This window comes from Dryas octopetala, chromosome 8 (assembly GCF_963921425.1).
Source record: "Dryas octopetala chromosome 8, drDryOcto1.1, whole genome shotgun sequence".
NCBI lineage: Eukaryota > Viridiplantae > Streptophyta > Magnoliopsida > Rosales > Rosaceae > Dryas > Dryas octopetala.
In genome coordinates this window covers 8411682-8434981 of record NC_141373.1, presented here as the reverse complement: position 1 = coordinate 8434981, position 23300 = coordinate 8411682, and the positions used below count along the sequence as shown (strand labels likewise).

Sequence of the window (23300 nt, the reverse complement as noted above, 5' to 3'; positions counted from 1 at the left end):
ACATCTTTCTTCGGCTTAAGCCATAGTTTCAGTGTTAAAAGCTCAAGACTTTTGATTGGAAACTTCAAAATCTAGAAAAGAAAAAAGAAAGATGACAAAGTGACATTCTTCAAGGGCTAAACCACTCAACAAGCATGGAAACTGAAGCCTCAGAACACAGTGTTGAAAGCGAGTTGACACACACGACTCGGCCAAAAACAGGAGTTAACTCAGTTGAGCTCATCCCTCCTTTTGCTTGTACCTCTTGGCTAGACCCAACATGAGTTGAGGCCGAGCCACTAGAGGAAAGGGTTTGACCCTTTTGAGTCCTCTTGTTCATCTCATTGCACCACAAACCCACCAGTGCAGACATGACTAGAAATCTTCCTCACCAATAAAATGACAAAATTGTGTAGAGAGCAATGAAAGAAGAATCTTCCAACTTCAAGTGCTTCTGAAAATAGGAAGTGAGATATTTTGAGGATTTGGAGGTTTTAATATTTTGGAAGATGGGACTTGGTAGGGTCTATATATAAGAAAGCATGCACACAGCACATGCTTGTATCTGTGTGCTTTTTGATAAACAAGTAGCCACATTGGTCGGTTTTCAGTCAACTTGTTCGTCTCTCACCTCAAGAAAGTTACAAAACCACAGCAAGCTAGTGGTATTGCAATTAAAAAGGAATATATGGGAATCAAAACATTGGGCCTTTCCTTGTCCTATGTATCTGATAAGGTTTTACTTTACGGTGTTTCTTTTCTGCTTGGCCGTTGGTTTAACTTTAGACGGGGAATGGAGTCTCTATTATATTTGTTTTAGCTATGTATTATAAAATATTTCACATTTTCTCCCACACACATCTAAAGTGTCCACAAATTCACTATTCATTTGCTCATAATCTTCCCTACATTCCCAAACCCAACCCAACCCCACCCCTCACCACCGGCTCCCCCTCCCACGCCGACTATCGACAGTCACTCCTCCCAATTTAATGGCCACCGCAATCCCTCCCACATTCTCTCTCTATCGTCCTCTCTCTTTTCCCCTTTAGTATTCCCTCATATTTGGTTTATTTTTGTTAGTATTTTCATCATTTCAAAGTTTGGGTTGTGCTTTTGTAATGATTATATGGTGTTTATGCCAAATTTATGCGTTTTACCAGAGTTTGTAAATATGCAAATTGTGCAATGTATGGTAGACCGAGGTTGAACACTATTCATAGTATTCGATGATTGCCTAATAAACACTTTTCGTAGTGTTTGATGCTTTAGTGCTTAATGCTCCAAAAACCAACTTCTAGTTGAAGGAACCCATGAAGAGCGTTTGGTAGTTTTCAGGTAGGTATGGGCAGAGCAAGGGGAGCGGAGGTGGGGGCTAGTGATGATGCCACCGGTGAGCGGTGAGGAAGGGTGAGTGGGTGGTGCTGTTAGATGGATGGGTGGTGAGCTGCAGGAGTTCTTGATTTTGCTTTTTTTTTTTTCAGTTTCAGTTTTTTATTAAGGGCAAAACAGGAACTTTAAGAGAAATTCATAGGGGAATATAATGAGCAATTTGGGGTTATCAATAGGACTCTTTCCAAAATGTGGATCAGGTTTTATCACAGAGGACGCTAATATTGAACAGGACTTAGTAGTCTTATCCATCTTTATTAAGAATGCTACTGTCAGTGAGTTTCAACTTTCAACTTTCAACTGTCATTCTAGGTCACTACCGTCCTCCACCAACAAACCAGAAAACCAAAGAAAAAAAAAAGTTTGAATTGGGAAAAATGTCAAGGTTTCCAGTATCAAACAAAAAGGTTCTCAGACCCCAAAAAAAAAAAATGGTGGTCCACAAGGGCCATATCTAAATTTTAACTAAATTAAGCATTACAGGTTGTCTTGTAGGTTTGTATTCCTGCAGAGGTAGGATCCTGCCCTTTCTGAAACACAACCTGTGCAAAAGTGAACTGATTGCCTACCAAATGAGGTAGACAACCTCAATCTGTAAGTGACAAAAGGACTGGACAACTGGATGAACATATATTACCCTTAAAGGCAAAGAGCAATACTGGAAATATAAAAAGCAATCGAATATGAAACAGGACAGATTAATTAGTGTACTCACATTGGTATGCAGTTTGGCGATACAGAACCCATGTTGGCTTTTTGCAGACTGCTTCTGGAGATACTGAGATGTAAAAATGTCATACGCCATGCCAGCAAGCTGTTAAGAATCAAAAATCCTCTTGAAAGGAATAGGTGGTATGGAAGGACCTTTTTCAAACCCTCCAACAGTATTCCAGTATGGATAATAGCATAACAGCGTGTGGATTTGCCACATCTTTATAAGGGCATTATATCAGCGGAGGCAGCAAAGCAAGCCCTTGAACTGTTGGGAAACTGAGTTCAGCTTCAAGACTCTATCAAGACTGGTTTGCACGTGACATGCATAAATCTCAACAAGGCACCACATGTTAAAGGGAGATAAACAATTGAACAGTTTCAAGTATGTCCTCCGCCTAAAAAAGAGCTGGCCGTCATAGGGAAGGCACAGGCCTAATAGAGCATGTTTGGATATCACCAACTAATGCAGCTATTAGACAATCGTAGCCGACTAGCCGATTTCATACAGAAAATCACCCTGGCTCATTTAATGATCAGGAACCAGGAGATTTGAAGCCAAAAGAAATCTGGGGTTCCTGAGGCAATTGGTGCCATTGCCCAGGAGGTAAAAGGTTCCATCCTCAATTGTGTCTGGTTATGATGGCGAACTGAATGAATTTACCCCAACATGCCTGACACAGTTTTTCAGTCCATATAACATAGACCATTGGATGTAGTTAAAGGCACCACCTTCACAATTTCAAATCCACGGTGTCCAACCTTCATACATATTGCAGAGATTGTCCACACTGGTGGCTTGCTTAAGTAGATAATCCACTTGTTCTGAAATACTAATTTCTCTGATACACAAAAAGTCCACTGTCAATACCAATTATCACCAACAACCTAACCTAATACAGAGCTCCAGAGGAAGCAGTTACCTGTTGTCAGCAATATCTCGACCATCTAGTTTCATCTCAACTCGCCTTAAGACCGACATTGCATAAGGATTTTTACCTAGTAAATAAAAACAAAAATTACAAAGAAAAACAAGAAAGGCTAGAAAAGAAACAGTAGATATAAATACTAAAGAGAAAAACAGTACATGTAGGTAATTTTATAGGATAGGTATGATACTCACCCCTGCCAACACGACTACAAGCATACGTAACATCATGATTTTCATCTTTAATTTTAATCTTGTTTAAGGATGATATTTCATCTTTACTCCCAGACTTCTCCTCTGTGTTCTCGTTTGAAGGACATGAATTGTCAGGACAGACAGTTATAGATTCATCACTTGGTAATGCCACTGCTTGTGGATATACATTTGGGTCACTGGGTGTTGACTTGAAAGAACCAATATGAATGTTATCAACGTTGTTGTACTTTGATTCAAACTGCACAGAATCTGAGATTTCTTGGCTATCACTTTGAGAGTAAGGGGCGGTATTTTGATAATCTGTAGCCTCTCTGCTACTAGGCCCATGCAAAATCTGTTGTCCTATATCTTCCAGATCATTGAAGCTACCTGGAAAAGTCACTTCAGCTAAGGTTACGCCAGATTCAGTACTACTACTGCAGATGCTATCTGGTGGAGATATCCATCCTTTAGCTTCCAATGGAAATTCAGTAATTTCAAGAAAATCTTTGGTGCTTTCACCATTTGACATGGAGAGGTTCTCTCTCTCCTTGTCATCAAATCCAGCCGCATCAGCAGCAAGATCTGGCCTCGGTACATCAATTACTGGTGATTCTACTTCCTGGCTTTCACCTAGTCCTTCAAGAGCCTATTATCAAAGATGAGAGAGGAAGATTCATTTAGTTAGCATGCTGTGGTTAAAAAACAAAAATGATTTATTTCAAGACTGTGACTGACTTTATGAAGATTCCCAGCATGGAGACTTGCAGTTCTTGCAAGCCTGGTCAACATAGAATAGAGCCCCTTCACGGATGACGTAAGTGAGGGCACCAAGGGATCTAAGGTCTGACAAGCCTCCCTAATTTTTAAAGAATAAGACTGGTATATGGCTTGTCCATGAATGGGAGATATTTCCATCTTGTCTCTTTCCTTAGCCATAGCATCAGTCATAGCAGCTACATCCTTGGACAATACTGTTTCCAGTGGAAGAAGAATTGCATTCGCCTGCCCAAGTTGTAAACAAACATCATATATGGTTATGAGCATACTTAGTAAATGATACTTTTCATACACAAGTACACAACTCAGGGATAAATAAAACTACAATCAGTGAATATAAACATTAATTTTGAGACAGGGAAAACCTTTGAAAGATCTTCCACAAGAGAACAGTGTACTGCAGCAGCCTCTTTTCCTAGACTATGAACATCATGTAGATCTTCAGTTATTGCAAGGACCTATTGAAAGTTGAAATATTAGCCAAATAAAGAAGCCATCTGCCACAAAAAGAAAATTAATATATAAAAAGGAAAATTAAGTCACAGGTGATAGGAGCCCTCGAAAATCCTAATTGCAGAAAAAAAAAGGAAAGGAAAACAAGTTCAAATGACAGAAGGGCACATACCAGGAATGAGTAATGGTGTTTCAAGTAATCTATCATAACGTTTATAGGCAATCAATCCATCACCTTTTATGCCTAGGGTTAGGGATAATTAGATTGCTAAAAGAAACAACTTCCATACAGTACAAACGTCATAACTCCTAATTGATGGGTATTTTTATCTATGTTACTATGTATAGTATACTTATTATTATTTATTTTTGGTTAATAGGTTTCATAAGGAAAGTCAGTGTTAGCAGAGAAAAAACAAGCACCACGGATGACTACTATTTACCTCATGATGCCATCCCACTTTCTAGAATAGGTATGATTAAATCAGGACAAGAAAGTATTATAGAAAAAGTAAAAGGAAACTATCATTATGTTTCATGCTTTCTTTAAAATCATAAATTGTTTCTACTGAATGGATGACTAGCAATTAGACAAAGCTAAAATTTAAAACCTTGCCAATTTTATTGGAATGAATTCAGAATTAAAAGCCAAATTCAAAGGATTTCAAGGGACCCTATAACACATACATGCATCTAATATTGAATTGATAGGTTTTTATCACTATTTAGATTGAACTGATTTTTAAGATTATCAAACTTATAATATTGGATGGAATGAAAAAAGTCATTAAAAACGGAGCAATCCGAACTCTGTGCACCCTTACTCCTAATAGCTCAAACTTGGGAGTTGTGATAAAAAACATGGTATTAGGGCCTTGTTGCTTGTGTCATCTGTACACTTTTGCACAAGAGGAGTGTTAGCATGTATTGTTTAGTAAACCTTGACAATCATTGTTGGCAAGCCTCCTAATAGCGGCATAAGTTCTTGGAAATAGCAGTAAACCGACAAATCTTAATGGTGACAATGCACCAATGTTGGGCTACATGGAACAAGTGCTCAAAGGTAGTAGAAAGTAGTGCGCACACCATCTCAAAAACCTTATCATTTTGTGAAAACATGTTTTGTAGAACTTCAGATCATTTAGCATTTTCTTACGGAAGCAAAAACTATATGATTTCATTCATTAAGCTCAACTATCTCAATCCAATACACTCACACATCCAATCAAACAAACACTCACATTAGCACATCTCGATCATTGCAATATAAATCATATATAACTCGGGGTAAAAAAAAAATCACTTTTTCATCACAGTATACAAAAGTACCAATCACAGTAAAATTAGTAATTATGCTCCGAAGGATAATCAATTAGCATCAATGTTGTAACCATACCTCTTCGAGCATGGAACCACATTCAGAAGTCAAAGCAGAATGACGATTTGAAACACGAGCATATGCCCTTAGTGAAACACTGGCTTCACATGCACAATCCCTCATTGCAAGAACAGTGCTTTGTAAATCAGCTGTAAATGACAAAGACCAGCATGTCTCACGTAAATTATAAATATATATATATATATAAAAATATATATACATACAGCATTGATGAGTGTGTGTGTGCGTGCTGAGTATGTAGATGCTAGAATTATAATAATCTACATGTCTCTGTACTTATGCATTTATCTGTCTGTATTTTTTTTTAATAATATTTTTACTGGTATATGCAAGCGAAAGATGTATTCATTAGTGTATGTAAAAGAAAAGGCATGACCTGAAGCTGACTTTGCTTTGAGAGAGGCAATACAAAGTTCGTTGGTGGCAGAAGACAATCCACTGGAAAGAGTTTCCATGGTGCTTTGTGCAAGCTTCCATTCTTGTTCAGTGCCTAATACAAGAAACAAAAAACCATGCATATATGATCATATGGACGTGAAATACGTACTAAAAACAAGTTGATCACTGATAACATTTACAAACTCACGTGCAAAAGAATGGTAAGTAATATCCAATCTTTTTAGTGCATTGAAGGAAGCTTGCTGCCATGTTCTGCCATCACCGCCAGTCCTGAACGGAGAGATCTCTCCTGGAGACCGGAAAATACCATCTCGCGATGCTTCAAACTCCAATATAGACATACAAATTTTTATAATATCTGATGCCTTTTCTCTAGCTTGCCATAGTAGTTGCCGTCGCCTCATTAGATGGTCATGGAATTCAGGGGGAATTCCAGAGGTCTTGCTTGAACTATTTCCACTTGCACTGGAGTTAGGGCCACCACAGGCCCACCCCATTGCCCTCTCAAGCTGCCCTTCAGCTGTAAGAGAAGTTCGCTCACAAGCTTGCAGCGACTCCATAGACCTGGCTATCTTTGACACAGCAGATTGTAAACTTTCCAGCATATTAGGCCTGCTAAGGTTTAAGGCAATAGGATTTAAACTATCATCACCAGAAAGAAATTTCTGAAACATGACCCTGCTACTATGTGAAGGAGTCAAAGTAGCATCATGCATCCATTCCATCTGAACAATCTCTAGGCCAGTCTTGCAAAGAGCCTCTCTGAGCTCATTGACCTGCCTCTTCATTTGAGAAGCAGCTGCCCTTGCTGCTCTGGCAGTTTCATGTGCATTGCAGAATTCCTCAAGCATTAGTTGAACCCTTTTCAAAGCCCCGATGTCTTTTTTCACCTGATCAAGAGCAACTTCCTTTGTAACCTCTGTCAGTTGCTTCAAACGCTCATTTTCTTTATCTATGCAAATCAATAAACTAGGACCAACTCGTTCTTTCAGGTAACGACCAAGCTGTTCTTGAAGTTGCATTTCAAGCTTTCTCTTAATAACATTGAAGAGCTGGTCAAACCCTAAAGTTTGATCCACAGATGAAGCTACATCATTTATGCATGAGTCAAGAAATGAATCAATAACACCTATTTTCCAAACAAAGAAAGAATGATGATTCAATAGGCTGCCAAACTTCCAAACATATTCAGATATTGGGTACCCTGAACTCATCAAATCTGCTAAATTAGGAATCTCATTTGAGTGAGAAGTAAAAGAACCTCCAAATGAAGACAACACTTTATCAATTGACTCCAAATCAGAAAAGGGCTTAACTAGCATGGCCAATAGCACTTTGCTTTTCGAGACATGCAGCTCTCTTTCCTCTTTGACACCAACTAGAGACTGAAAATGGTGAGCAGAAGTAGTCAAGGCATTCTTTATATCAGATTCTCTCTTTATGAGAGAGGAAGTTCGCAAATCCCTTTGGTTCCAAGTTTGATGGAGTTGGTCCAGCTGTGCCCTACAAACTTCTTCTTGGGAGGCAAGCTCCTCTGCCTCTTCCCATGAAAGATGATCCCTACCTTTCATAGCAGCTTCTTCAAGAGCCAACTGCTGCTCAGTAATGAGGCCAACCTTAACAAAGTAGTTCTGTTCCAGTTCAACTAAAGATGCCCTCTCCATCTCTACCTCTATGAATTGCTCAAGTACCGTATCAATAGAACCGCGAATTTGTGAGATTAATCCAAATGCATCCATAACTTCTGAATTCAGCGAAACCGCAGATCTTATTACATCTGGAAGAACAGCTTCAGTCATTTGCCCAATCAAGCTCTTGCAAGAAAGTAAAATGGTTTTAAAAATGGAAGCCCAATTTCTATCAGAATAATATCCTGGATGGTCTTTATCTGTGTCACTACTGGGTACATCTCTACCAATCAATTGTTGTAGTTCATTAACGAACCCTGCTAAAAGTATACACTTCTCTACTTGCTCTTCAAACCCACAGAAAATAGTTTCAAATCCATAGTTCAACTGAGTGTTTGCATTTCTTTGTTCATTTGAGTTACTGAATATGTCAAGCACTTTATGCTTGACCTCATTATACAGATAACTGGCTGCTGTATTCAAAACAAACAACACTTTCTCCCTTTTCTCATTCAGCTCCCCTCGCAATCTAGAATCCTTTGTCCCATTCCCATCAAATTTAGATTGCCAAAATTGAATAGAAGGAATGCCATCTTCTTTCTTTGCAAGACCGGCAGATTGCATGTACTTCATAAAAGCAGACAAAAGCCGATCCTTAGCCTTTGATTCGGTCCCTGAGCCAATAGAGTTCACTAACTCAGCACACTCCTCTTCGAGCTTCTCTATCTCTAGGGCATACTTCTCCACTTTAAGACACAGGTCATCATGACTGGGTTTGCTAGATTCAAAATTATCCCCATGTACTCTGGCAATAAGTTCAGTACCCTGTCTTCTAGCAAGAGAGAGGATATCAGAGGAAAGAGCACTCACGGATAGCTGCAGAACCTGTGCCCAGCCATGAACTGCACTCATCGTAATGTAATTTAATGGAAGAATTCTTTGCAAAGCCAACGAATATACTTGAAGTGCAGTTATCGCAGAAGAGAGTCCATCATCAAATTCAGATACTAGTTGAGAGACTTCCCTATCTATATCATAGCATTGAGCTTGTGTAGGCTCAGGAACAATAGTCAGTGGAACCCCAGCCACCAGAACCGCGGATATAAGAGACAAGGTTTCTTGCATACTACTCAGCTTCACAAAGGCATTTATATCTTGAAGTAAATTGCTTCTTAAGGCATCAAGGATCCTCCCATGTTGTTCCATCCAGGTTGCTGCCTCTTGAGATTTCTCAGCAACCAAGGCCTTCGCCTGAGCAAATTCTCGAGCCTGAATTTCAAACGATGCACGAGTTTTCTCTGAATTGCTAGTTGCTTCAGCAACAATTGACTTTGCAGATGTCTCGTGCAAAATTAGGTTAGATCTCTCTTGATCAGCTCGATAAAAGAGTGCAGATGTAAGTTCATATTGGTTTAAAACATCAGCGAACCTCTAGTACAACATTTCCCAAAAGTCAAAAAAAAAAAAAGTCAGCAGCATAAAAAATAATAAATAAAATAAAATGCAGTTACCCCCTCATACCTCAAGAGCAGATTCAACAGCCGGTAGAGTAGCCAATAAAAGATCATGATGTTCCTGGTCACAATTAAAGGACATCAAAGCATCATTCACATCATCAAAAAGGCTCCCCATCTATGCATATAAATATAAACATATATGTATATACACACATAGATTTATGGACAGAAGACTGAAAACACATAAATTTGTCTGATACAAAGGCATAGATTGCCAACACAAAGACTAGAACTTCAAGACAATTTGCATATATATTAATAAAAATCATGACCACCACATGCAATGTGCTAGGTATAAATTCCAGGAATGTTCGAGATGGGTTCCAGCCATCAGGATTAAACTTAAAGAGTATAAGTCAGTGCCTAACAACAAACCACATTTTCCCCATACAGAAGGCATATACAAGCTTTGGTTTTCCCAATGAATACATACCTGTAAGGGAACACGAATTTCCTGCACACGAGATGCAAATAAACTCAGACTGACAGCCAACTCCATGCCCTTCCTTTCTTCACCTCCAATTGCAGCATCATCATGAAAATCTCCCCGTGTCCATTCGACTAGAGGGTCCCAAGCAAAAACTTCTAGTAACATCAATAATATGTCTTTGTTCTTCCTCAAAACACCAATAACTGCTTCACAGTTTGACCTAAAGGTACCTTCTACCCCAGTCATCCCTAATGCTGCTTCAATGGTTTGCGTAAGGCGGAAGGGAACAATTTCTGGAATTTTTAGTCTTTGCCCTTTATCAAAACAAACATTGTAATCGATATGTACTATATCACCGCTACAGAAATCCATTAAAATATTATCCAAGTGCCTATCCCCGAGGCCAAGAATGTGGCCCACCATGCTCATGGCAGCAACACTTCCAGAAAACCTACAGAGTGAAGTGCACATTAAACGCTAATGTATTATGACATTTTGTATGCTTTATTTATGAAATAAGATTATCTGATTGCTCAACAAAACTAACAGTCAACTATAACAATAGATTGGAATGCAAAAATACTATATTCTACTGACAGGAAAAATGAAACTGATCGTCATATGTTAACCCGATTATAGCAACTATAATTTATTTTATAAAAAATCATATTTATTTTTGTTTCAAGCTTATTAAAGCTTTGTTAACAACATAAACTGATGCAATGGAGGTTATTAACAAAGGAAAAAGTAAAGTAGGAGCTTTTCTGGGATTCTTAGTTACCTCTTCTGCTTCAAGCTGAAGGCTTTGAATCCTTCACTAGCACACCAAAGTTCTTGATAAAGAAGCTGTCTAGGAGTCTCCTTCATAAGATCAAGAAGAACTTTACGCTTCACCTCATGAGGCCAGTCTCTTCGTGATATTACTCTCCTTATACCTTTCTCTTTGAGTGCTGGTATGATTTTACCATAGAACATATCACTAGGTCGAGGAACAGCTGCAGGGACAGAACTTTTCAAATCACCACCACCCACTGCTGAGAGCTGCACTAGTTGGATGCGGTTTTGCCAAGACTTAAAGACACTGTATATACTAATTACATTGCCCACCCACTGGATAAGACCAGCCCGACCACTAATTGGAGTCACAGAATAATAGCGAATACCAAGAAACTGACTATGAGTTGCAAGAGATGAATGCAAAAAACCATTTATAGCTTGCAAGAGCTGCATGATTCGGGCATCAAGGCGGAGATCTTCCCTGCCTTTCAAGAGATATGTGTACTTTTCACCATCTGAACCAACAATAACAAGTTTCTTAGGTTTAGTCTTGGTTGATATGATTGCCACTTCCTCAGAGAAAGAAGCAATGGTGACAATTCCTTGGAGATCCGCACTGAGACCACTGTCGGATTCAGAGACTGTCTCTTGCTTCTCAAGACCAGGCATTGGAACATCAGACGATGATAGTAGAGCTAGTTGTGGTGCGACTTCCCTTAAAGATATTGATGACTTCCTCTGATAAGATGCTAAGGATGCAGCAATATTATCAAATGGACGCCATGCATCTCCAAGTGCTGCAGCGGATGCCGGAGGAGTCTTGAAGGCTATTATGGCTGATTTCAACCTATCCTTATACTCCTCATGGAACCATACTTCATGAGGTGTTTCAGGTTTCCGAGATGTGGAAGCTAGACGACGTTCCAAGGCCACAACAATAGGAGCCATCATAGCTGAGTATTTAGCAGCATTTATCTTGTTCTTCTCACTCTGGCTAAGAGTAACATTTTCTGCAATTCGTGCAGCTTCCTCTTTCAGCACATTTATACGCCTCATCACATCTGAAGGAAAAATGGAAGAAAACAAATGGGTGAGTTCGAATATGGTACACCAATGGTTATGTCTGGTGCACACAAATTGAGGTCCAAACATGCAGGTAGGCAGCTCATTTTTTATTAAGGCCTGCACATTAGTCTCTGACATATAATTTCATATCCAAGTTACGTAAGTTTGACAAGAGAAGATTCACCTTCCCACAAAATTGTATGCATCACCTAAAAACCAAATCATGTTCACATAAATGGCATTATAAACAACAAAGCCTCATTTAAGCGAAGTCAAACATACCTGTGTGAAGATCTTGAAGTGTGCTGAGCCATAGCTCCTCCCAAAGAACAGTAACGTTTCCCAGCTCATTTATCACAAGCTGAACATCCTGAATCAATCTTGGGTATAGTTCACTCTGCATGTAACATGATTAAGTTTAAAACATCTTAAATTCCGTGTTGAACAAGAAAGTGATGATTTGGAATCTCAGATGAATAAATTTAGGATAGTTAACACCATTTGCAAGATATAACCAACGCAATTTATATATATATATATATATAAATTATAGTAAATCTAGTGTATTAAAAAGCATTGGCATATACTAGTTAGTAGTTTGTTATTAATACAAAACACAAAGTTATCATAGAAGTGTGCCTTTCATTATTCCTAATCCTAATGATGACCTTAACCTCCACAATTTCAAGTAAAATGTGAATACTATGGGTAAATAGAATTTTATATATCAGAAATATTAGGTTGACTAAATGCACAATGGTGTGAGGCAAATTGATGAAAGAAATTTTGTTACCAAACAACCAAGTATGTGCTGAAGCTCCTCCGAAGGCTTCTCTTCATAAGCATTCACATCAACTAGTGTTGGGTAGACAATGGACCAAGGAGATTGCTTGGCCAGCATCATCAGTAAGCCCTCCAACTGCTTCCGGACCACTTGCTCGGGATGAGAACTTAACCGAGCAAACAATTGGGGTGTTACTTCCTAGAAGTGAAGATTGTAATCAGAACAAAATCAAATCAGCCTCACGGAAAATTAGCATGCAGGAAATAAACCAAGGAACAGCAGCTCACCTGCCATGGTGACAAAGGAACTGTTGAAAGAGCAGGCTCAAGTATATCTTTCAACTCTGCTCCATAATTGAGAAGAATATGTAGGACATACAATGTAGCCCTCAGTGTATAGCTGCCAGTTTTTTGCTTCAGAGGCTCAGGATCAGAGTCGGCCAAGCAACTATTGCAAATCTTGGAAGATGAATATGAAAGATACTGTATAAAACCATGAGCTGCATGTCCAAAGAGGGACACTCTTCTCCTCCTCAAAGACCACCAAACAACTACTAAATCATTGACCACAGAAAATATGTCAGTTTCGTTTAGGCCAAAATTTGCACGAAGAAAGCAGATCTTCAACTGAGAAGCTAGAGTAGCAGAAAGGCAATCATCACTAGAGTCTTCTGCACCAGGTGCACCAGAAACAGCTTCAATAATATTCACTACTTGCTGCACCAAAGCCATCACAGGTTTGTCATTTTTCGTTGTAGCAGAATCAAGAGAAAAGTTCCACTCTCCCTTTTCAGCTTTAAAACCCCCATCATCCCTATTCTGGAAGAGCTCTAAAATCAAAGATTCCACTTTCATGATCTCATCGTCAGTTAGCTTGAATCTTTCTGGTATAACTTCAGGAATAAGGATGGGAGAAAACGAGCATGAGCGAAGGGTATTTTCATGTGGGGTTAACAGAGAGTCTCTGGCCTGACTAAAACACCAAGAGGCATAAGAAATCCAGGATTTGCCCATAGTGGGGCAGAGATGAGTAGACAATTTTGTAGCTGTACCGACAATTTCCTCAATAATAGGACCCAAAGGTGGTTTAGAGCTTAAGATCTCATCGCCGAATAGGGGTCCACCTCTGCCAGGAGAAGAGGAATCAGCCATATCAAAATCTGACCGCATCTTAAGAACAATGTCATTTAGCCTCGAATCAGAATAGTTTTGTTTAAGCCAATTTGAGAGTTTCAAGCATGCCTTGGCCTTCAGAATACTATTTTCCGCATCGGAAACTATAGATGGTGAAGAAATCATGCAAGGACGCACAAAAGACCAAAGGTTCGTTAAAGCATCTTCAAACTCGTTTTCAGCATGCATTAGCAGGATGCCCTCATACTGCAAATTCAAGATGAGCAAATCATCGTGTTTTCCCCCAGGGCAACTTAATATGTGATCTTTGAGATAGTTGTTTAGACGGTTTGCCAATAGTAGGTTTTGTTGTTTGCGGGCCAAATTCAACAAATTCATACAGAACTTTACAGTATCTGGAGAGATTGGGGAAATAGTTCGATAAACTCGAAGAACTTTCAACCAAGGGTTACAGTCTTGATGGACTCTACCTATTTGTGGCTGCATAAATTGGACATATGAACTTAATATTGATTGAAGTTGCCTGGGTTTATCTTGGCTACCATTAATCTTGTAAAATTCTTCAAACGCAAAGATGCAGTGCAACTGGGTAGCATGAGCTGCTGCCTCTTCTAATCCATCAAGCGGCAGAACAGACAGCGTTTCCTCCAGCATTGACCTGGCCTTCTGTAACTCATGTGGCAACTTATCTTCCTTTCCTTCATTTTGAAGAAGCATTGCCTGTAAAAGCATCTGCTCACTTCTTTGCAAGGCTAATTTCGGATCAAGTGTGAGCTCACTGCTACTTTTAGGTGTCAAACCAAGGCATGCCCATGCTGCCTGAAATTCACCCTCATCATACTGTGCCAAGGCATGAATTGAATTAATTTCATTGCCCGTTGTCGTTAGAGCACCACAATAACTCTTCCCAGCATGCTTAGCACGAAGTGTTTGCAACTCTAATAACCAGGATTCTAAAGATTTCCAATCACAAACTGAAGTATAACACTCAATGATGCGTGCAATAACAAACTGTACACCATCAGAACCCAAGGAACTAAGTGACTCCTCAGTCTGCAGCAAGTGAATGAAGTGTGCAGCAGCCTTTTCATATTTACCTTCTGCCTGATATACAAGCCCATTGACCCATGTAAAGGGCCCCAACATCCTATTGTTACTGAGGGACTGGTTTTCCTCCACAAGAAAGGGAGAGAGTGTCATTGAAACCCACTTTTCCAGGCCAATTAAAGCCTCTGATTCATGAATCTTACACAGAGCCAATGCCATGTGCCGTAAAACCCTCAAGATGTCTGCAGAAAATCTACCCCTGATATTATGGAGGTTCTCGGTTGCTTGTGCCCTAGACTTGTCATTCAAAGCTGAACCTACGAGATTCCGGAGCTCCTGTAAACGCAGAGCACAATAATGAATTGTAGCATCATGGCATTGTAGTGCTAATCCAGCATTCATCATTGGCTCACATATACGGGAAAACCACTCCTCACAAACTTTCTTGTTAGCTCGAAAGAATAAGGAACTTGAGCGCGTAGCAGATGGTAAAACAGCTGAGCCCTCATATGCATTATATACATTTTTCTTTAGGGCCTCAACGAAATCGAAGAGTAACCTCATTGGTAACAAATGAGCACCAGAAGGCCCTATCATACTTAAGTTCCCATCATTTTGCTCACTGTCAAGCTGTAGCAGGTGTGCTACGTCCAAAAGCATTCGCTCTAATGCTGCAAAGGTCTGAGTTGGCCCACCCAGGTTAGTCCGAAGGCGCATGGCAATACAATATCTAGCAGCTTCATGTACAGCCCACCAAGCACCAGCCAGATTATTAACTGAGCAATGTTTTTCAAGAAAATCTTCATCCACTTTGATGTCCAACCATACACCATTGGCACCAAAGTTTCCTGTTTCCTCAAGTTGACTTGAAACAAGGTCTTTAGAACTCCGACAACTATGAATAAGCCGTTGGATCCAAGAAGAAATAGGCACCTTCCACCTTTGGGATATGTAACTCAATATGGTAACAAGTTGTTGCGAGTGAAGTTGCTGAGGGAGCTGCTTCAAGGCAAATACTTGCTTCCAGTGCAAGTTAGAACTGTTGCCTAACCGAAGAACACCAGCCCCAGATGAAGCATAATCATGAAACCCACATGCATACAATGTGGTAGGCACAACAATAGCAAGCAGCCTGACGAATGCATTTTTTATCTCAATATCTGGATCACCAAGTTTTCCTAGGACCACTTCAGCTATGCAATAAAAGTAAAGAGGATGTACAAGCCTTGCCTGCAGTAACAGTTCCAATACTAATGCAACATGTGACCTCACTTTTGGTTCCCTGTCAGATGCAGCATCCAAAATTGAGAAAAGCATATTCGCAATAATCCTAACTTTACCATACACTTCATAGAAATGAGTTTCAGAGTCTGATTTCTCATTAAAAGCAATTACATTCTCACAGATTCTTTGAACCCAATCTAGCGCGATTACTTTAACTGCAAGAGGAGAAGAAACATGGAGAGCTTTCACAAAGAACACACTGTACTTCCTTAGATTCTCAACAACCACAACTGAATGTTCATTCGACAAATACTTACTGGAAAGTAATTTATCAGCAGTAACATCCATTGATGATTTCCCACTGCTCTGATATGTTATAGAGCACTTTCTTAAGAATTTAACTGTTGTTAGCCTGTCCAATGTCTTGATAACATTGACTTGCAAATCCACATATGCCATAATAGGTAAGACAAAAGGATTAAATTTCTCAACGATAAAATTCACCAATTTTTCTGACCTCATAAGATATAGGGTTGCAATGTCTGGCTGACCAATCAAACTATTACCCCCACCCGAGAAGACACATGTCAACAAAACTTTCAAGTCAAATTTAATCAAGGCAAACAATTCAAGTTTTGAATAGGATTTAGAACATGCAATAACCCCATCTGCATGACCCATGGCCTTCTCTAGCAAGCCCTTCAACAACTCCAGCTCCTCTATTAACGAAGTCACTGCTTGTTCAACAACTTCATTACTCCCGTGTTGAAGCAAGAAAATATAAGTGGCAGCAGCACTGCTCGTTACTAAGTGATTAGGATGCAAACGGAGCTGAGATATTGAAGCATCAAATTGCAGAATTTTCTGTACAGATAATGGGAGAAGCCCAAACTTTTGCAGAGATAATAATTGGAGATTAGTTTTTAGAACTCCATGAACTTGAAAGGAGGTAATTCTTCCAGTTTCCATTGGTTGGGTAGTATTGTCCACTTCCAAACTTTGAAATAAAATATCAACTGCAAGTGCATAAAAGGTGGAAAATCTTTCACAAAATATTTCCGCCACAAGAGTCAAACACTTCCATAAATCCCCAATCCATTCCAACCACCCGAATTTCCTTCCAACCATAGATAAACATCCCAACAACCGAGGAACCATTCTGTTAAGGGGTTCAGTGATTTGTTCAAGTAAATTCATTTCCAGCAACCCAGAAGCAGTGGACTGCAAAACTGTTGAAAAACAAGAAAGTAAAGCAAGCAACCTTCGGGATTGTTGTGGGGTTCCATGACTTACATCCTGAAGCAAAACATCCATGTCACCCAGAAACTTTGACAGCAATCCAAGAGAAAACTGCAAATTACCCACCCAATGTTTCTGAAATTGCAAGAAACTATCCATTATAATTCGTCTATCCGACTCAGCAAGGTCTGGTACCAATGCCCACCCAAGAAGCAGATCAACAATGTCAAGGAAATGAGGCTGAAAGCATCTAGAAAACTTCAATGAAATCAAAGTTAAAACACCAAGAAGCCGATGTAACAAACTCAAGGAGGTTCTCTCATCCTCAAGAAGTACTTGGCACGCTTTGAGAATTGACAAGGCATATCTCTCAATCCCGCCAACATCCCCAACATTAAGGAACTCCCGTAAGCTATCCACCGCCAATTCCATTTTCCCATCTCCAGCACTGGCTTTGCTAAGCAATGGCAACGCCCAACCAATGAACCGGTCAACCAAGCTTCCAAGCATAACATGGTTTTGTCTTCCATTCGAAGTTATAGGGATTGAACAAACCACAGCACAAAGAGCCCCATATGCTACAGCCGCCCCTTGCCTCACGGCATACGATCTACAATGCAATTTCCAGAGAGATTAGATGAACATATATAATTTCAACCAGAATAGGTCATTTTTCAAACAATTTTTCAATTCAAAGCCTTTCTAATTATCCTACACTTTCTCAGCAACCAAACACAGCCAAACTCAACCAGCAGGACTTGTCTACACTAAAACCACTTTACAGTGCAAAGTTCCACGCAAATTTTAATTTAATAGATAATTAAACAAAAAATAGTAATAAAAATCGAATACTAATTTTAAGAAAGAGAGAGTGAAACTGAAATTGAAAAGGCTTTAGTTACTTGTCGGAGAGAAGCTGAGAGAAGCCCTGGGCGAGGAAAGAGGCGGAGTGGGTGACGAGGAGCGAGTTGGGAGGGTAGAGAATGCCGCGGTGGAGCGAGTTGATGGCGGCGAGTCGGGCTGAGTCGTCGTCGTCCGAGTTAGAGGCGGCGGTGGAGGCGGAGGCGGAATCGTCCTTGGGGAGCGCGACGGAGAGAAGAGCCGCGAGTTGCTGCTGTTGGTGGTGGAGTCCTTGCATCATGCTGCTGTTGCTGCTGTGGCATCTCTCATTCTCTCTCTCTCTCTCTCTCTCTCTCTCTCTCTCTCGCTCGCTCGCTCGCTCGCTCGCGCGCTGTTTATGGTTGTTTACTACTTTACTCTGCTCTCCTTCTCTGGCCTCTGATTGTCTTCTGCTCTGTGTTTTCTCAAGTCCTTTTCTTTTTTGATTTTCCGGCAAATTGACGAAATTCAAATAGCAAAAGTTCTTTTCATGTTTTCTCCGTTGGGCGAAAAGCAGTTAAAAACTTACTCCGACCGGTACTTTATGCATATACTTGTAATAAGTAAAAGTTTGTTTTCTAATTCTACTTATGACAGTTATAAACTTATAATTAGTTTGGATGAAACAATTTAAAACTATTAAGGAATTCATAAATAACGAAATTAAAAATGATGTGATTCAAAATTTTAGAATTTATAAATTCTCTTGTTTAGATAAATGCAATCATAATAAAATTTATAGTAGTTTTATAAAAGAGTGATGGTGATGGTAGCAATAATAAAAATAATGTTTGTAGTAAGTTGACGATGGTAGTAGAGGTGATGGCTCACAGACGGTGGGAGAAATGATGGTGGCAAAAATTGGGGTATTTGAGGTGACGGCAACGACGACATTGACGGTGATGGTGATGGTGGTGGCGACGACAACAACGATGGTGGTGATGATAGCATTGGTGATGGAGGCAGCGGTGTCGGTGGTGGTGGTGGTGGTGGTGGCGGTGGTGGCGGCAGTGTTAGTAATGGTGACGGTGGTAGAAATAGTGGCGGCTGTGGTAATACATCAAGGTATAAATAGTAATATATCAAGCTTCGAATGATAATGCATTAAGTCACGGATAATAATATTGAGAGAATAATTGCACAGTAGAAAAAATACATAGTCTAGAATTTAGATGTCTTAACACATCCATATTTTTAGAATAAATCAATGGCTCTTTTTCCATCTTGAATAGATCAATGGTTTGACTTATAATGTAACCAAAAATAGGGTATTTTTTTTTAATAGCCCTAAATGAAAAATATAATGATAATTTAAGCAACTTTTAAAAATCGTGGATAACCTAATCCATATTAATGGAAAAACACGCTGGACACGGAGCTTAGCGTATGCCACTTTTTTTTTTCTTCCATGTTTTACAACGATATTATTAACAGTGACTATCATTGTAGAGTTATTGTTAAACATAACTATCGCTACAATGTTCTTGTTGAACAGTTGCTATCGACACTATACAATACTTTATATGCACTTGGCCTTTTTTTTTTTGTCAATTTGAGTCTCTTTTTTAAAAGATGGGTTTATTGCTTTTTAAGTGAACCTTTTTAACATTTCAAAACATTAGGTAAGTTGATTTATATAAAATGGACTTTACAATCATTTACTACTCTAAACTATCTTGACTACCCTTTTTAAAAATTTCATTTATACCCCTTAATAAAACATTTTTAAGAAAACGTAAAAAACAAACTACTACGGTACTACCTCACTAGCTAACCAGCCTAACCCATGTCCACTGTCAATGACCTCCTTCTCTGTATGTTTCTTTCTCTTTTTTTTTTTTTTTTTAATAAGCTTTTAGGGTTAACTCAAATGGTAAGTGACGAGGGTGAGTGAGATAAAAGTTAGAATTAGTATAGATTCAGATTCTCTTCAACGTAACAAAAAAAGCGAATGTTGAGATTAAGACATATATCAAGCTCAAAATATTGCCAAACTCATCTTATTTTGAAAAAAAAAAAAATTCAGAACCTCTCTAATTTGGAAAAAAAAAAAAAAAAAAATCAGAGCCCTCCGATTAGGCATCTCAACTAGGGGTGGGTTGCCAAATCAATTCCACGAAACCAATGATTGAACCGCAGGAGGGGCGGAAGGCACAGAAGAAACCGGTGCCGAACTGACATGGGTCGATTACCGAAGTTTTGGTGTTGGTGAGAGTCGGTCGGCTGTATTTGGTGGGGCAGTTCGACATTTTGGTGTTTTGCTGGGAGGGTTTTCCATGCCGCTTCCGACCACCAATGGTGGCGGTTCGATCCTTTCCGCCAACTGAAACCGACAAGGAAAAAATAACCGAACTGATCGGTTCGGATCAGTGGCGGTTTTTTTCAGTTGCTCGGTCAGAAATGCAGCCTGATATCAACGGCTGTTTTTTTTTTTGGACTGAATGAACGGCTATTCTTTTTTCTTTTTTTTTGGACTGAATCAACGGCTGATCTCTCAAGGTGAGTTTATCAACTTTTCGATCTCTAGGGTTTTGGATATTTCAAATTAGGGCTTTTCTATGTATCATCAAAAAATTTAACGAAACCCTAATCCCAAACTCAGAGACTCTCACTGAAGCGCAGAAGCTAGCTCGAACACGATGTCGTATGACGACGTGGAGATCGAAGATATGGAGTGGAACGAGGAGCTCCAGGCGTACACGTACCCATGCCCGTGCGGAGACTTGTTCCAAATCACTAAGGACGACCTGAAACTGGGCGAAGAGATCGCTCGGTGCCCTAGCTGCTCCCTCTACATCACTGTCGTTTACAACGTCGAAGATTTCATGGATAAGATGAGCAACAAGCCGCTCGAGCCCTCCAAGCAGCAACCCATTACCGTTACTTAAAATTTCAGGTTAATTTTGATACAATCATTGTCTAATTTAGTTTTTTTTTCTTTTATATGTATATCAGATTCAGCGATTGATTTACTGTTGTTCAATACGTTGATTAAAATCGAAATGAGATGTTTGCTAATTTGGGTTCTTGTCTCCCATGCTAACTGTTGCTCATTCTTAAAGTTTGTTGGGTATACTTTTGTTAGAAAATAATAAATAGAGAGATTTTGGGTTTTCTGTGGTGCTTAATAGAATTAATTATAGAACGATTTGGTGTTGTTTACATGAGTTTTCAGATGGTCTTCAATGGGCATCTAAGCTATACATTTTTTTATATGAAACTTACTTTTATTAATAGAAAACAGAGAGTACAACACTTGAATTGATAACACTAATTGAATTGGTATAGCTTAGAGCCTTATAACACTTGAATTGATATGCGACTCGAATTATGCTCTTTTTATGTTTTTCCAAATTTTCTTAGTCTATTTTCTCTTGAATGGAAACTCAAATATACCATTTTAGACGGTATATTTTGTTTAAGAGAGTATGATGCCTGAAGCGTTTGCACTTTCAAGTCTGGTAACTTAATGCGGATGGTGCAATCATTAGTTTGTCAGGGTGGATTGGCTGGTGGTGTCCTAAGGAACTGCAATGGTATTTGGAAGTTTCCATTTGCTGCTACGTTAGGAATTAGCTGAGTTTTGGACTCTTTACTTGGAGTTGAATTTTTCTTCGGAGAAGGGAAGAGTGATGCTCCAAAATCATGGTTTAAATTGATTCAATAGTAGCTTCAGAGTTGCTGCAGAAAAGTACTGGAGATTGTCACCGTCTGGAAAGCCTTATTATGGTTGTAAAACTCTAATTGGAAAGGGTTGGTCTTGTGGTCCTTTTCATGTTCATAGGGAAAGATAAACAGTAGCTGATAGCATAGCTGGACTTGGGCTCTCACTGGAAGTAGGCTGCACTTTGTTTTCTGCCTCTCCCACTCAAGGCTAGGATGTTCTGTTTGCTGACCTGGTTGGGGTCACTAGGCCTGGAAGCAGTTTGTTCTCCTCTTTGGCCTTTAGCCCCCCTTGTTACAAAAACACAAAAAAAAAAGTCATTAATTTGGAGTAGTTCACAACAATTCATTTCAATGAAATACTTTTCCCACATGTTTTTTGCTCTGTGGGCTTAGGGACACTTTCGGCTTTCTTTTCATTGCAGTACTCTGTTTCCCCAAGTCATTCACCCAAAAATAAAAGGTGGTTAACATGATATTCTTTTTGAGATCAGTGAAGAGTAAAAACTATTATACGTGTAAAGCATCTTGAGAAACAACAGCAGCAGCCCTGCAACTAGCCCCTCACTTACCACCACCACCCCCCCCCCCCCCCCCCTCTTCTATTTCTAGGGCTGTGATGCAGCATTTAGTTTGATAGGAGAATTGAAGCTGACATGGATGAAAATAAAATTTGAAGTCATTATTTATCGAAATAGAAACTTATAAATTTGGTCATTGGTGCACTGCTCATGGGTTTTCATTTATCTTCTCTTAAATACTTTCGTTTTGTATGGCTTGTAAACCATTCTAATGCTTCTTTTAATGTTTTTTTCTTGCAGATGGCCTCAGGGTCAGAACATAGAACATAGAAGGGAGTAAGAGGAACTTGCAAATTTTGGAAAAGAAAATTTCAATATATGTTATAGAGAATACTAATGTTTTGAGCATATGTGTCACTTGTAAAAACTGTCTAATCCTGAAAATTACAAAGACTACAAAGATTCTCTAAATTGGAATTCGCTAACCATTCAAATGCTTCAGAGATTTCAAGTAGAGAAAATGAATTTAATCACTCTATGGTCATTTGAATAATGATCCTGCAATTTTTTGTTTTCCAGTATACCAAATAGCCTTAATAGTGGGTTTTCTTGTGTTTTAAGAACTAGACATCTTCAAGCCCAATTTCTTAGTTTAAAGCCCTCTCAATACAATCTAGCCATAAGCAATTAAACATCAATTGAAAAGGCATTTTTTTAATTTGGTACCTGAACTTTAGACATTGCCTCAATTAAGTATCCAAATTTTTATTTGTCTCAATTTTTATACCCAAATTTTCAATTTGGCATATAACATGACTTATGTCGAACAATCTTTAGCGAAAGGAAAAAAACTTATCATGGACTAAATTGACCATGGATATATCCAAAGTGTGTTCGTGTTATTCGATGGAAGTCACATAATATACCAGACTGGGACAAAGTAATAGGGGTCAAAGTTCCATTGACAGCTAGAAAATTATTACTATTCCAATGTTTAGTTTGTGCAACAAAGAATTAAAACGTGTTATTTGATAATACATTCATTTATGGGGTTTTTTTTTTTAAGTCTAGTTCACAAATAAGGTTGATAACATACTCCATTGTTATAGAAAATCTCAGTCCAATCTACTTTAATGAATTGGGCGCGACACGGAACC

At 39.1% G+C, this 23300-nt stretch overlaps 2 protein-coding genes across 4 annotated transcripts; one reads left to right on the top strand and one right to left on the bottom strand.

The window, feature by feature from the left end:
• Positions 1-1590: 1590 nt before the first annotated feature.
• On the bottom strand, positions 1591-18384 carry LOC147276856 (uncharacterized). 3 transcript variants are annotated; one of them, XM_086253179.1, is made up of 16 exons: positions 17983-18384; positions 12725-17690; positions 12447-12635; positions 11936-12050; positions 10593-11649; positions 9815-10262; positions 9386-9439; positions 6424-9295; positions 6214-6327; positions 5835-5965; positions 4351-4443; positions 3944-4210; positions 3206-3854; positions 3006-3081; positions 2087-2924; positions 1591-1936 (listed from the first exon to the last, which is right to left on the bottom strand). In XM_086253179.1, exons 1-15 carry the CDS (start codon positions 18219-18221, stop codon positions 2825-2827), a joined length of 11370 nt encoding a protein of 3789 aa, XP_086109305.1. In that variant the 5' UTR covers positions 18222-18384; the 3' UTR covers positions 1591-1936; positions 2087-2824. The 3 variants fall into 3 exon arrangements, with proteins under 3 accessions (XP_086109305.1, XP_086109306.1, XP_086109307.1); XM_086253180.1 differs by having other exon boundaries at positions 1591-1928; XM_086253181.1 differs by lacking the exons at positions 1591-1936; positions 2087-2924; positions 3006-3081; positions 3206-3854; positions 3944-4210 and having other exon boundaries at positions 4358-4482.
• Positions 18385-20025: 1641 nt separating this feature from the next.
• Positions 20026-22632, top strand: LOC147276855 (diphthamide biosynthesis protein 3-like). The gene is made up of 3 exons (XM_086252850.1): positions 20026-20458; positions 20562-20855; positions 22444-22632. The coding sequence occupies exon 2, from the start codon at positions 20599-20601 to the stop codon at positions 20845-20847; it is 249 nt and encodes an 82-aa protein (XP_086108976.1). The 5' UTR covers positions 20026-20458; positions 20562-20598; the 3' UTR covers positions 20848-20855; positions 22444-22632.
• The last annotated feature ends 668 nt before the right edge of the window (positions 22633-23300 follow it).

Excerpts from the sequence above, each read along its gene's own strand:
- LOC147276856 (XM_086253179.1), bottom strand. The coding sequence starts at position 18,221 with ATGATGCAAGGACTCCACCACCAACAGCAGCAACTCGCGGCTCTTCTC. Across the intron at positions 17,691-17,982 it reads TCTCAGCTTCTCTCCGACAA|ATCGTATGCCGTGAGGCAAG; the intron begins GTAACTAAAGCC and ends ATTGCATTGTAG. Across the intron at positions 4,444-5,834 it reads GTGGTTCCATGCTCGAAGAG|GTCCTTGCAATAACTGAAGA; the intron begins GTATGGTTACAA and ends AACTTTCAATAG.
- LOC147276855 (XM_086252850.1), top strand. The coding sequence starts at position 20,599 with ATGTCGTATGACGACGTGGAGATCGAAGATATGGAGTGGAACGAGGAG.